Below are 15544 nucleotides of genomic sequence, written 5' to 3' on the forward strand. Positions count from 1 at the left end.
CAACAGCCGGGCGTTTAATATAAAGCACGGGTATGTTATTGTATATGTTATTAATAACAGCGCACTCAATTGGATTGATAAGCGCGCCACGGCGTTGTACAGTGGTATTCGAGATTATAGGCGTGCCGTGCTACTCCATTGATTGATGGCCGCGTCCCAAAGTTGCGTATATGCCTCGGAATGGGGCAACTTCTCACGCAATGCCTGGCGAAATCTTCAATTTGATTTAATTTAACGGGGTGACTCTTAATACGGAAAATGCCGGATATGAATAGCGCATGACAAATAAATACCACTTCAAAGATTTCGTTCCTTTCAAACCAAATAAAAATGCATTTTAAAATTAGCTACAGTCGTAAGTATTTACATTACTAATGTAAGAAGAGTTTCGTAAGAAACCTATGATTAATGAATACAGCGCCCACATAAAGCCGAATTCTTATAATCCAACATTTGAATCACATATTGATAGAAACAAATTTGTTTTTAAATGTTGTGCACTTCTGTGATAAAAAATGACATGATTAATATAAAAACAATTCTAAGGAATGGAAAAACCCAAGCGCATTTCACATTTATCTTTTTTAAAGAAAAAACATATGTCTTGATACTACCACAAAAAGATGTAATAACAGGGATAATACAAGTTTTTATGGAATTTATTTTAATAATCTCTTTATCAAGATTATCCATATAAATGAATTGGATTCAGTTAAAAATATAAAATAAATACAACAATTTTATAAATTAAATATATTAGTGTTACTTCGATGATTTACCAACATTACACTTTCACAAAGTTATATATTTACGTATATTTTTATGTTTAAATGTTAGAAATTTATTAATTCATATTTTTAAATCCGTAACAGTAAATAACCTAAATACTCGATAAATAGTATCGATAGTTCCTATTATGACTTGAGTAATATCGGTTGCACTTAGCATTCATCGCTTTTTGTTCCATCACCACTGCATCAGCTGCTTGAAAAAATACCAAAAGTGTTTGGCCGTCGCGCATTTTCAATTGCAAATTAAGAGCAGCTAATTCGGATTAACGACGATGTTTCCGCATTAGAAAGGAAATCAATCTGATTTCAACGAGTTAACATAATAGAAAAGTAAAGAATTCTCGCTCTTTTCGGTTCTTCGTGGCACCTGCGATTTGCGTTGCTGTTTTTTTCGTGCATTTCGATTCGTACACACGCACACATACACCCAGACCCAAACGGCCGTGCAGCGAATGCGTGTGTGTGTGAAATTGTGCAAAAACGTGAAACGATCGAGTGTTGGTCGGTGGGGGAGGGACTGAGCGCTGTTGAAAGCGGAATATTCATTGTTTTCCCGTGTGTGCACTATAAATTAATATTTACGTGTCTGCGTCATGAGGGGACCACTAACCGTCCGCCATCAAAATCAGCAGCCAAGCAGACAGCTGCTCATTTGGCGAGTGTAAACAAAGCAGCCTACACACACACACACACGCATACAACCGTTTACGTTGCGGCGACTGCGACGCCGACTGCGCTGCCTCCATCACGTATATCGAATTTCACATCTTTAAGCCAGAAATCTCCATATCCACCGCATAAACCACTTCCATCTGCCGCAACATCTTTTGTCTGGCCAACCTGTTCGCTTCCAGACAGGAAGTTTGCCAATTTTCTCAAGTTTAGCCAAGTGCAGCGACTGCGACGTCCGCGTTGACGTCGGCGCTCCTCAGCCAGCGTCGCAGCAGCTGCGCAGCTGTTTAATATTCGGTGAGTATTTCCAAAAACAAAGGAAAACCCTTTTTAGCCGAACACCCGGGGGAAATGTTATACAAATGTCCAACAAAATAATAGTGAATGGAACTAGACGCTTCGTGGAATTCGGGGTGTGATAGCTGTCGTACAGTGGAGCCCCCGTATGCTGACCCCAACTAAACTTAATTTTATTTCTTAATTTTAAAGTTGTTTGCTATGAAATTGAGCTGAATAAATAATACTCCTGATAATGATAGGATACAATCTTAGCAGGATCACCAAACAAAATATTAAATCAAATCGAAAGGTCACTTAACTGGGTTTCGTTCGAATTGCGGAAATACGACTGTATTTATTTTTAGATACACAATGCCAGCGTTTGTACCTGGGTTATTTCTGTACCTTAAAGTCACCATTTTCGAGTATATGCGCATATGTATAGTTAACGACAGATGCCGCGTTACGGACGTTCGACTGTATCTAAATTGCACAGCTGATGGACTGGCAACCTGCTCTCAACTGGGCGTTGTTGTCTCGCTGGACATCTCTGTGTGGCTCTCGCATCCGCTAAGTTCCAGTTTCCGCCCGAATAATTAGTCAAACTGTCGCCGCAAAGTGTAATTTCTATTATTCGCTCGTTAACAATAGACATTAGCAGTCGGGCTATCATTTTGTTCATCCCAAGGGGAATCCCATGGGGCATGCATATCGACAACATTCTGTGCCTGCATCTGCTCACCTTTTATCGCCATCTATTTATAAACTCCACTTCAGCACGCGCCAAAGTTCAAGCCGCATTTCCTGAGATACTTCCTAGTGATTAGGGTTCGAAGGGTGACGCAATGCGTTTACAGGGATTGCCAAGAAAACGTGACGTCATGTGGGGACATGTTTACACAAATCCACTTTTGTGTGCATTGGCCCCCTTGGAAGCAGCCATAGAATCAACAAGTAATGTCGCCCTGACGTATTCGTGGAATTAAATAAATGGTTTATCTAGAAACCAGCTTACTTCCGCCTAATAGACGAGCATGTGAACTTGAAGGCAATAGATTCTCGTTTATATTATTAATGTTGAATTTTATAGAAAACTTATCTAAATAGGACTATATATCAGGATTTAATGAATACTACTACTTTTACAAGTAGTAGTTACTACTTTAATGGTTTCTAAACGTATAATTGCCTCGGAAAACACTGAACCCCATTGCTTCACCTTTTGTTAATGACAAGATATGGAATTGCATTGGCGGTCCATGAATGTTGCGCACTTTCTCTGTTCCCTGACCATTTAATCGCATATGGCAAGTGGATACATACATACATATTAACTTACGTGATTGCGCGATTGACCCAGTACCCTTGACCACAGTTCATTCACCGATCACTATGTTATTGAGATTGCCTTCAACTTATTGTGTTTCGTTTTGCGTCCCCTCAGGAAATGACCTCCACTTCGGCGGTGGATGGTGGGCTCGGGAGCGAGACGGCCTGGCTGGAGGATCTGCTGCGGGAGGTGCAGCTGGAGCAGTTTCTGGACAGGATACGGGATGACCTACAGGTGACCCGGCTGGCGCACTTCGACTACGTGCTACCTGACGATCTGGAGCGATGTGGTCTGGGGAAACCGGCCATTCGACGCCTGATGGAGGCAGTGCGGAAAAAGAAGGCCCATCAGTGGCGCAAGAACATCCTGTCCAAACTGATTGGCGGTGGCAAGCAGCCCTCGTCCAAGAAGCAGTCCTCCGCCGCCCGGGAATCCAGTCAGGGCAATGGCACCCAGCTAACCTGCCTTATCCATGAAAAGGACATTACAATGGGCCTGAAACTGGGCGACGGATCATTCGGTGTGGTGCGTCGCGGCGAATGGAGTGCTTCGCCAGCGGGCAAGGTCATACCGGTGGCCGTCAAGGTGCTGAAGTCAGACAACCTCACCCAACCGGGCATCATCGACGACTTCTTCCGCGAGGTTCAGGCTATGCACGCCCTGGATCATGCGAATCTGGTGCGGCTTTACGGAGTGGTCCTATCCCAGCCGATGATGATGATTACAGAGCTGGCGGAGCGCGGGTCGCTGCTGGATACGCTGCGAAAACAGTGCCGCCACACCTCGCTGACCATCATCTGGAACTGGTCGGTGCAGATTGTGACTGGCATGGCCTATCTGGAACAGAAGCGCTTTCTGCATCGCGATCTGGCCTGTCGGAATGTCCTCCTGGCAGCTGGAAACAAGATCAAGATCGGAGATTTTGGCCTAATGCGTGCCTTGCCCCAAGAGGATGATTGCTATGTGATGTCTGAGCATAAGAAGGTGCCTTTTCCCTGGTGCGCTCCTGAATCGCTGCGCTTTCGGCAGTTCTCGCACGCCTCTGACACCTGGATGTTTGGCGTGACGTTGTGGGAAATGTTCAGCTTTGGTGAAGATCCATGGGTGGGACTCAATGGGTCGCAGATCCTGCGCAAAATCGATCGCGAAGGCGAGCGACTGCATCAGCCGGACGCCTGTCCACCGGACGTTTATGCTATGATGCTGCAATGTTGGGATAAAACTCCAGCAGAGCGACCCACTTTTGCTGCTCTCAAGTAGGTTTCCCTTGTTGTTTATATTTATATTTCATATTCATCTAATACCCGTCCTTGTTTTGCAGAGAATATTTGGCCAGTATGTCGCCTCCTGTGATGCGTGCTTCCCGAAGTCACCACGAGTCCAAGGGACTGCAGATCGAGCCTGGCGACACAATCGCCATTATCGATGGACGGCACGAGCTGAAATTGATAAAGGGCCAGAACCAGCGAACGTTCGATATAGGAATCTTTCCCAGAAGTCTGCTGGAGCAGCGCAAAGTGGGTGCTGCCGGAGATGTGGCAATGCGAAGCAGCGTTGGAAATGGCTCGACGTCTTCGCCATTCGGCTTTTGTTGGGGCGGAGCAGCTGCCATGGTCAACGGAGATGATCGACAGCGAAAGTGTGCCTCGATGACAAACCAGCCCCATGCCAAGGAGCGCAAGTCCACGTCCAGCAAGCAGTTCGCGTACAACAAACTGGTTAATGATTCCGCTACTGGTCTTCAGCGACGAAATGCGGTGAAGCACAAAGGAGTAGTGGTAGGCCCGCAGCGTCCCCCGCCGCCACAATTTCAACAGGAGGGCATACTCATTGACATCTCGCCCGATATGCGACCCATAGCCGAAGGTGGAACTGGAGGAGCTAAGGGAGCAGGCGATAGTTCCTCACTGCAGGCGGACAGCTCGTTTTGCATACTAGACGCTCCCATAGATGTGCCCACTTATGCCGGCTCCAGTGGATCGGGGGATCTTAATGTGTCACCCACGTACTACAATGAGCAGCCGCAGTTCGACTTTGATCCGGCCAAGGTGACAGCTTCACCAGGGCGCCTGCAACCGCCGCCGTACCAGATGCCACCCACTTACTCGAATACAATGGAGTTTGTCCAAAAACAAAACCTTCACCAACAGCAGCTAGCGACGCCTGTAAGGGAGCGAGATCCCTTCGACACCACAAACGTTGAAACGGCTGTGGCACTCTACTCGAATTTCAACCAATCTCTGGAGGCAGCTCCTCCACCGGCACCGATTTATAATAGTCCTTCAGTCAGGAAGAGCCTTTTCGGTGGCTCCAAGTCGAATAAAGAAAACATACCTGCCCTGGAATCAGCGGCTATGCAGCTAAATCTCAGTAATCTTGCATTGGAGCGACACGACGCCATCTGCAGTCAGCCAGTGGAGCCTGTACCTGCTCCTCCTGCTGATGGAGTGCTGCTGGACAAGTCCTTCATCGCCGAACTGGAGAAGGACATGTACAGCAATGGGCAAAACAGAGCGCAGGAGGAGTACCAGCGCAATTCTACGCAGATGTATGCCAGCAAGGACATGGTCTATAAGCAGAATCTCACACCCTTGAAGAACGGAGCAGCTCCCGGGTCAGTTCACTCGAATCATTCCAGTCCCTCTTCGATCGCGTCGCCCAAGCAGAACAATGTGGAGGCAGCAGCTGCTGCGGCAGCCACCACGCAAAGTGTGGTGAATCGTATTTGGTATGAGCAAGTGGCGTCCACGCAGTCCGAATACTATGCCCAGCCGCCGCCAGAGCAGGCAGAGGAGCAGATCTACCAAAACCATCACCAGCAGCAGCAGCAGGAGTTGAACCATTCGTTTGTTGCAATATCCAATCGAGTGGTGGCACCCAAAAACAATGCGTACTCCTCAACCGCCTCGCTGTACGATGCAGTGGCGGGCAGCACGGTGGGCTCCACATACTACGGCCAAGTGCCGAATGGCAGTGGAGCTGTTCTGTACGATGAAGTGACTCAGGATGACTACCTGCGGCCAACGCGACCAGCTCCATTGGCGCCGCCTCCTCTCTCCGCCCAGCAGATCCAACGAAGAATGGAGAAGATGCGGCTGCAGCAACAGCAGCAGCTGGACGGAGCCCATCAGCTGTACGCGCCAGTGCCCTCGGACTACGGTCGCGAGCAGGAGAAACTCCAGCAGCTAATGCAAGAGCTGGGCAGCTCCGCGGTGGAGCAGGATGTCCGCAATGCACTGCGCGCGGCCAGCGGAGATGTGGGACTAGCCACGCGGCACTACAAGATCGACCAACTGGCGAGGCTTGGGGTGGCTGGGCGACCACAGTGCGAGCAGGCGCTGCAGCAGACCAACTGGAGCTTGGAGGTGGCAGCTGAACTACTGCTGAATGCCGGCTAAACTCACAAACTACAACCATGTATTACCGCCTCGAATGTAATTGCTTTAGTTTTACGTGCTGAATATTCTTCAAAACTTAGCTAACGATGTATCGAATCTTTATCAAAATACTCCTAGGTGAATGCGCGAATGCAAACACATTGTCAACGACTGTACAATTTGTTCTATTTAATGTAAGCGATCGTATAAAATTATTTTATAATTGTTATTCGATGTCCGCATTTTCTGAGATGCCCCGAATATTTTATTCACACTCGAAATTGAATCTTTCGAATGAAGACCTCGGTTCGCTTCGGCCGGTTAAGGTCAAAAATGTCAAACGCATGCAACAATTCATTTGTTTTGAAATCGAATAAATTATATGAAATTGTTACAAAACAGTGCACTCTTTTTAATTTGCAAACAAAAAGGTAAGTTACAATAATACAGCAGAGATCTTGACTGCTAAATGGAAATATAAAGCAGAAATAATAAAGATAGTACCCAACACTATATAGTATACCCAGTCATAATACAGCACTATATGTTAAAAGAATAATTATTTATTTTCAACAGGGGACATTATTTAAAATAGATCATTCAAAAGTGTGTAACACGTATGTATATATTTTCTCTGCCTGTAAATACATTATTGTAAATGCTCTGCGTTTTTGATTGGTATTCAGGTGGTTAGTTCGAAACAACATTGTAATCGTTACTCTACGAGATAGAAGACACATTCATCAAACACAATTCATTTCGATTTCGATCCGTTGATCACTTATTATCCCACGTTGCGTGGGAACTCCATCTCCAACTGTCTTCGATGGCACAGGACGAAGCTGAGTGCGGTTTATGTAGAACGAAAGTATGCAAAACGATCGTGTTGCGAATGCAAATGTTGAAAATAGAATAAATCATCCTAAGATCCGTATGTACGAGTACTTAATAATATAAAATTAAAGTAGTTTATGTTATTACATAACAGCATACGCCTGGTCAATTGGAATACAAATACAAATTGGTATCATAAATATATATCCATATCCATATATCCATCTGATATCATATCATTCAGGGGCTCTTCCCAAATCTAGCTCAAATCGTGAAAAGTGTGTGGAACCCAAAAGCGGCTGCGTCGTAAGATGTTGGCGTTTTGGTTTGGTCTTTCGTTGCGGAATGTCTGAGAGCGAAGTGTGGGGCGGAGGAGCCTGGCAGCAGGACACCGATCTACATGTGCCGGGTGTTGCCGAAGTTGATGCCCGACTGGGTGGCGCCCTTGTTCGATCCGTACTGCAGGGAGATGACGTTGGCGCCGGCGCGCAGCTGCTCGTCGCTGAAGTTCCTCACGTTCTTGTCGGCCTCCTTGGGGCCAATCGATGGCTTGTTGAAGTTGGAGGCCTATGCAAAAGCAAAACATATTAGTATCTTTTCGCATATACCCTATAAAACTTATGCTTGACATGATCCTTAGATCCCATTATCAACTTAAGCTGGAGTAATCAGCTCACCTTGCGACCCAGCGACTGCAGGCAGATAACCACCGAGTTCAGATTCTGGCGCTCCCACAGGTCAACGCTCTGGAAGGTCTCCTGGGTGGGGACACCGAAGTTCTTGGCGCACGCGAGGAAGGCCGAGATGTTCTCCATGCACTTGAAGGCCATTTTGCTCTCGTTGATCTTCTTGATGGAGCCGGGCTGCAGGGCGTTGGCCAGCTTGCACAGGATGACGCCATCCTTGAGCACCTCGAAGAAGTTGTCGGTGTCGCCGGATGTGTTGATGGGCTCCTCGGTGACGGCCTTGATCCACTCGAGGCTCTCCTGGGCCAGCTCCTCGCTGTACTTGGAGTTAATCTGCAAAGTAGCCAGACAGTTGATGTTTAATGAAATGGTAGGAATTGGTAAGAGGGTAAGGTATCCTTTTCACCTTGGACTGGTACATTTTCGGCTAATCCCAACCTGGCTGCTGCACTTGGTAGACTGAATGCCCAATCGGGGGTTAAATCAAGTACAGACCATTATTTTATTTGTGGGCCATTTCCCCTCGCTTATCATATGAAATATCGCCGATAGCAGACTTATCATTAATTGGTTATAAAAGTGCTGCTGCTCTCTCTTTGCCTTTCCCTTGTCTCGCACTCGTGACAATTTGGCGGTTATATTTCAAGTTGCGATAAGGATAAGATTGCAGCTCTCATTTCTCCCAGCGGCACTCCCCATTTTCCGATATATCCCCATATAACTCGATTTGCTCAACTTATAAAAGTCAGTCACGTTCGTTCGCATGTTCTCATGTAGAATAGTAAGTATCCATATTTGCCAATGCCGATAGCTTCGACTGGCTGCTTTGAGCCCGCTTTAAATCTGATCGTCTTGACCATATATGGTCGTAAGTTTACCGGCCGCTTGGGCGTCCTTCGCACCGATTTTGGCCACAGACAAAAAGCCACTTGTTGAGCAGCTGGCCCCCACTTCTATTGCCATTTCCACTCCATTGGCAAAGCCACAAAAAGCCGGAGTCCCAAAACAAACCGCAAAGTCGTTGCGTGTTGGGTTACCATTTGCCAGCTTGCCAATAAAAATCCAAATCAAAATGTTTAGCAAACTATGGGTCATATCGCAGCGACTCACTTAACACGTATTTATTGCTTTTATTTGATTGAATTGAATCGCTGTCACAAACTGATTTTAGATTAGCGGCCATTTGACAGTAAGTACAAGTACTAAAAACTGTGGTAGTGGAGTTATAAAAACTATCCGCAACATATTATGAACTAAATATTATACAGTAATACTCAGTACTATATGAATGAATGTTCAAATATATTGATAAGATTGTTTTTTTTGTCTATAGATAAAGTTTGATTGAACAGCGTTGCTATCTTCACAACTCATATCTATAAGTTTTTTATTTGTGGTACTAATATTCTTTTTAGTTGTGTAAAAAGATCTTTTGTTTTCCTTTAAAGGTCTCCCTATTTATTTACCCTTCATTGTATTACTATTTAGTATTTGTGTGATTTTTGCTCTGACTGGCAAGTCTATTAAAACGAATGATCTCAGAGCAACCGAATGAACGATTGTCGCCAATTGAGTTGTATTCCCCACTTCTTATCGCTGGTCGGTGGGGAAATGCAAGTCCACAAATTGTTGGAAAATGGGGGAGAAGTTGGCGCGATGCAGTGAAACAAAAGTGAAATACAGTCCGCACACTTTTCCCCATGTTTTTGTGTGCTCCATGGAGGTGAATGCACTTTGCACACATAATACGGATTATCCCACTCCAACTAATTCCACCAACCCAATCCCTTTCCGAGCCACAGAAGTCCGGAGCTATTGAAGAATAACAGTTTACGACTTTTTCGTTGTTCGAGCCCAATAAAAGCCAGCGATCTTTGAGTGAGATAAGCAGTATATGGTAATCGCCTGGAAATGGCTTTATCTAGCTGGCGTGCTGGCCAAAACTGGAGATTATCAATAATTGCAATCGACCGTTGGCCAAATTGCTTTGTCCGACTTTTTCAGCTTAACGGTCAAGCACTTAACAGCAGAGGTCACTTCATTAGTGCCCGAAAAGAGCGACGAACGGAACAGCACCATTCATCATCGAAAGCGTGAGACAATTAATAAAAGCAATTTCTGATTGACATTCCGTTGGGGAATCGGGAATCTGAAATCTGGCCGCGGCCAGAAGTTGATGATCATAACTTAGAGCCCCTGATGGTGGCAGATAAATTGACACCCTCGGGGCAGATGAATAAATTTTGATTAGGAATGGGAATATATGCTGATATGCTGATGTTTATGGGATTCTGCGGCCAGTTTATGCATACTATTCATACATAATAATCGTAAGCCAAAAGCCGTTAAGAGCCTAATGAATTCCGATCGTTTCTTACACGTTTTTTGGCTCTTCTACGAAGATCCCAAGATCCGCCAAACAAATTGGACAGTTGGTGGTCCCCGACAGACAAACAATGTTCGAAACTAAATGAAAAATGGTGGAGAATAGCCAAGCTATTTTGCCGATTCTTCCGAAGCCTCGTCTTCTGTAAAATACATATTTTTAGCGCTGTTTTAATGAGTCAGCAGCCAGTCAGCCAGCCAGTGAGTTTCATTTGTGTTTTTGTTTGGTTTGTGCGCTATGAGGTCGACTGGAAACTCGGCGACGATCGAATGCCGGGCCAAAAGTACAGCCAGTAATGGAGTACACCCCATATATATGTACATATATATAAATATTTCTCTAAAAAACATATGTACAGCTGGTTAGAACGTACTACTGCCTTATCGGGAGTGAGGAATTCCAGACGAAAGCCACCGCTCGATACGAACTCAAAACGTATAAAACACAATAATTAGAAGCGGAACTACAAATTGGTCAACGTTCGCCGTTAGAAATTATGACGATTTCCTTATGTTTCCCCAGCCAAAATTATATTTCATTTTACATTTTTTTGGGTCTCTGGGTCACTTGATGAGTTAGCCACGATTAGGGGCCATTACAAAGCGGCGTGACAATGAAAAGCTCAGTAGACTCAGGAACCTAATTAATTTCCCAGCTCATGATGTACAACGTATTCTATTTTCAAGTGCGTTCTGGGTGGATGGCATTCCACACGCAATGCGCATTAGTGGCCAAGACATGCCAGGCCAAGCCTGGTTGGCTTTTAGTGAAATTAAATCTGCTCAAAAACTGGCTGAGCCCGCATAAAACTCCTCCTTTCCAAAAAATAAAAACACAAAAAAATGGTTAAAACTGGGGGTCAGCAGAAACCCAAACTCCGAAAAAAGTCCAGTTTCTTGGGAGAGGGCCTGCCCACGCCAACTCAATTTAATTCACACCTACGCCACTTGAAAAGTGAAAATGTTTTGGTACAACATAACATTATTATTTATGTTCATCATGATTCAGACTTCACAATTGAGTGAGAGTTCCGAGAATTCACTTCACTACGAATTTTATGATCAAAGATTTGTGCAAGTTTCCGAAACTTGGGGAAGTAGTTAAATTTATGAAAATAATATATTTTAAAAACTTGAGTCCAAACTATATACAAGATATAGAAGAACTTTTTAGAATCATATGCCTCTTTTATTGGATGTCTAATAAGAAGCTTTGTTTTAAAAACAAAGTTTTAGCTTCTGCAAGAAACTAAGTATCTCTAATATTCTAAAAACGTTTCATACTTAATAAATAATGAATACCTATTGCAAATTTGACGGATGTTTCCGCCCATCCGACAGAGTTTCTGTATAAATTTAGCCCAAAAGCCGGCGAGGAGCCCCAGACTGATGATCATTGCATAATAATCCATTGTAGGATCACGGAAAAAGAGACAGGGGCACGTTTTGCTTGGCTGATGGGTTTTTGAAGCCGGTGTTGGTGATGTCATGGCATCGTTATGGCTTGGATTTGAACTTTGGCAATATTTCAGCGCAGATACATAGATGTAGATGGTGATGATTAGTTAAATGTGTGTTTTTTTCTTTATTTTGGTGCGAAAGGGATCGCTTGACGCATCGCCAGGCAAACAATTACGTAATCGCGTCTTCAAAAATCAATCCACGAAATGGCCAGATCTGGTGATTATTCACTATTCCAACAGCCGATTTCGCTTTCTTTCGCGATGCGAATGCGTCATGATCCATGACAATTGCTGACCGATATCTTTTGGGTGGATAAATAAATGGGAAAACGACAAAAATGCCACAACGATAACATAAACAAAATCCGCAAAATGTAACGAGGTCAATTGCGTACACATATATGATTTTTGAGTCTGGTTTACGACCGACCAACTTCCACTTCAGTTGACTGAGTTGTATGGGCCCCCATCGAGTGCCTTTTTCGGCGGGATTTGGACAGGGGGCAGAATTTCATTCCATTTTCATTTGTCGAGGTGTTTTCGGCACTGGGAGTAGTTTCACCGGAAATCCAAAACAACATTTGATTTACGATAAAGCCGCTGTCGACCTCCTCCCGCGACTGTTTATGGCTTATCTAAAACTGACGGCCAACAAGTGTTTAATTTTTGGGGGAGAGCTTCGGGAATGGCTGGCTATGCCCATCTAGGAGCACCGAGTTCATGTGGGCCAAGTGTTCCACTTACGTGTCGCCCGCACTGATAGAGAGATACTCGTACCTATACAGATACATATATAGATATAGATACAGGGAGGTGCGTGCTGCGGATGTACAAGTGTACACAGTGTCTTCAATATATGCACTGCTAATTGAGTGTGGATTCTTGACTCCGAAAAAGGCCAGGTGATTAGTACGTGGCCCATGTGCCAATGGCTGAGCTACAGCTGCGCACATGGAGGGAGTTGGACTAGAAAACAACTACAGTGTGGCTTCCTTGGGGTGAATTTCCAGAACGAAATAGTATCATGCTTGGATCTAAGATTGCTAAACTAATATATTCAATCGTTTACGTAGTAACAAATTAGTAAACATACTTTGAGTAACTCGAGACCTTTCTGCCTCATTCCTAGAACTTTCCCGACAGCTGGTGGTGTGGGATTGAGGCGAAAATGGTTCCGTAATTAGGGTGCTACGATCCCAGGAAAGGGTTGAAACTAAAGGGGCTACGAATTCCTTGGCCGAAACTTGAGATCCATGCCAATTTGTCGGTGACTGGTCGTAAAAGTCGGAAAAAACACACACGCAAGCACGGTGTGTGGACAGAACCCATGAGACAAACAAAAATATTGCTTTCATACCATTTTGCCTCACTTTTGTTTTGCTGTTTGCTTACGCCACATACTCAGTTTTAAGTGCTCATGTGGTGGAAAAGGTGCTGCTATCGCCTCTTCCTCCTGTCACCCCCAAAAACTCAAAACCCGAACCCGAATCAGAAGATATGAGTGACTTCCAGCGAGCGGCAAAAGTGCTCAAACTAACAACGCCTTCGAGTTGAATGGATCGCGAAGGGATCGAGGAGCACCGGTGGAGGGACAGCTGGAGGGATGACATCATCGCCTTCGGCTCCTGGGGAGCCATTCGATCGCGGCTTGGAGTCGCGCCAGCAGCTGCGCCTCTATTTCTCTTTTCTTGGTTTGCTATACCCTATCCCAAGGTTCTTCCACAGTTCCAAAGTGTTTTGGTTTAATATTTTTCATAATCATAGTGCCTGATATATCACCATAAACCACGTTAAAACATACTTCATTTTACCAGATACAACAATTTTAACCACAACTGTGATTTAAAATGCGCTAGTACAGATAATACCGATAAACAAGGCCTTTTGCTAAATGGCTGACTCAAAAGAATAAAATCCGGTTGGAAAAAATTCAGATAAGCAGAGCGAAAGCTAAACAAAATATTTCAGTTTGCCAACAACATGGTACATATACCCCCAAGGGTATACAAAACTTCGGATATGGAAAATCTCGATTATTTGTTTCGTTTTTTGTTTGGGCAATGCTGTAACTGTAGTTGTCTTGTTGTGGATTTCATCGGACTGCACTTAATCCCCTGTGCCGGCGACATATACAATTTCACTTGGGGCTGCCCAGGGGCGGCTGGAATTGCGTAACCCCGACTTGACGAGGGCTAAATGGCCGAAGGGTACGGGTAACCTACCGCCAAAACCCCACCCCACCCACAAAAGCCCAATGCATTTGTATGAGTGCATTTGAGGCAAAGTGCTGCTAATGGACGGAACTAATGTCAATTTACATTGCGGAAGCTACCATGCTGCAATAGTTGGGTGTTGAGATCATCCAAAGGGTCTCCCTATTCTACAGTGGATACTCCACAAGTAGCACCTATGTATGTATTAAGACTTCAAAGATCAAAACTCCTTGTTGTAATGAAAGAACTCATTTTTCCAAATTATTGTATTGCAGTATTAATTAGGAGCTTATATCAGTTTACTATTAGCTCATCTTTATATTGTTTACTGTTCGAACTTGGGATATTATTCATATCGAAATTTCGAGAGCTTGACTAACTTTTTCGACCACTAATAGTTTGATTTATGGATGACCAACTGTTTTCTCGATCTTCGATTTGAATCACCCGCACTGACAATGCCTCAAAATCACCAAAATCATCTTTAAGCTTTCAAATTACGCATGCATCACACATGTGTGTACATATTCATATATGCCTCTCTCTATACATACATATGTACATAAATACTTGTTCGACTTATCAGCGAAATGAGGTCATTCCTTGTTAGACGCTGGCAATTTCAAGACCATTTTTGGCTAATTTTTGGCATTTGGCGCGCGGAGATAAAATCTTGGCAACGCAGCGCCAAATAAAGTCAATGCAGCTCCAAACTCACGAACACACCCGTGCAAAAGTTGATTTTTTGGGCAATTTGTTTATTGTGTTGTTTTGTTTGGCGCTCTTCGGTTTTTGGATGGGGGATGCGGTTGTTGTTGCTATTTGGTACTTACTTTGCGCTGGGCCTCGGCGGCAAAACCAGACTTCGCTGCACGGTTGGACGCCATAGTTATTTGATGAAGAAACGGGTTTGCAGGGAGCTAAAATGTAGGTTGGTCTTGGGCTGAACTGCACCACTGTCCACTGGAATGTGTTTGCCGCGGAATAAATCGGAGGGAGCGCAAGGGTTAAGGCCAAGTTGATTGGGCTACGTCCGTTCGCAACGAAAACTTACTACGTTATGAACGGCGGTTCGAGCTGCGAAACAGAGGAAAGCTCGCAAACCGAGGCGAGAGCTCAGTGTTGGAAAGTGCACTCAGTCTTGTACCTAGTAGGTTGGGTACAACATAAAAGCTCCAAGCTGCGCTTATCAGCGTCAGCTGATTTGTTATGATGGCATTGATGATGTCATACCGCTTTTTTCATGGCAGTTGTTTTTTAAACAATAAACCATGGAACTATCGAGCACTGGAAACAATTTTACACTATTATTAGTATTAATTTCATATTCCCGGTTCATTTGCCTTCTTAGCAAGTAACTTTTGTTTTCAATGGGCTTCAAAAAGATATGGGATTTGAATCATTTTGATTTCCATGATGATGAACAACTACTTTTTGGTTGTGTACTAACTATCCGATAAAATTCGCCAGAGTAAAGTTCCATTGAAAACTTCCTATGTTCCCCTTATCGAGAG

At 44.4% G+C, this 15544-nt stretch overlaps 2 protein-coding genes across 3 annotated transcripts; one reads left to right on the forward strand and one right to left on the reverse strand.

The window, feature by feature from the left end:
* The first annotated feature begins 936 nt into the window (after positions 1 to 936).
* Positions 937 to 6850, forward strand: LOC6736721. The gene is made up of 3 exons (XM_016170824.3): positions 937 to 1760; positions 3187 to 4328; positions 4394 to 6850. Exons 2-3 carry the CDS (start codon positions 3190 to 3192, stop codon positions 6468 to 6470), a joined length of 3216 nt encoding a protein of 1071 aa, XP_016030336.1. The 5' UTR covers positions 937 to 1760; positions 3187 to 3189; the 3' UTR covers positions 6471 to 6850.
* Positions 6851 to 6992: 142 nt separating this feature from the next.
* Positions 6993 to 15107, reverse strand: LOC6736722 (myophilin). Of its 2 annotated transcripts, none has more exons than XM_016170249.3 (3): positions 14864 to 15107; positions 7961 to 8302; positions 6993 to 7850 (listed from the first exon to the last, which is right to left on the reverse strand). In XM_016170249.3, exons 1-3 carry the CDS (start codon positions 14915 to 14917, stop codon positions 7680 to 7682), a joined length of 567 nt encoding a protein of 188 aa, XP_016030338.1. In that variant the 5' UTR covers positions 14918 to 15107; the 3' UTR covers positions 6993 to 7679. The 2 variants fall into 2 exon arrangements, with proteins under 2 accessions (XP_016030338.1, XP_016030337.1); XM_016170248.3 differs by lacking the exon at positions 14864 to 15107 and adding an exon at positions 8376 to 8482.
* Positions 15108 to 15544: the final 437 nt, after the last annotated feature.

Source organism: Drosophila simulans, chromosome 3L, assembly GCF_016746395.2.
Source record: "Drosophila simulans strain w501 chromosome 3L, Prin_Dsim_3.1, whole genome shotgun sequence".
Classification (NCBI taxonomy): Eukaryota; Metazoa; Arthropoda; class Insecta; order Diptera; family Drosophilidae; genus Drosophila; species Drosophila simulans.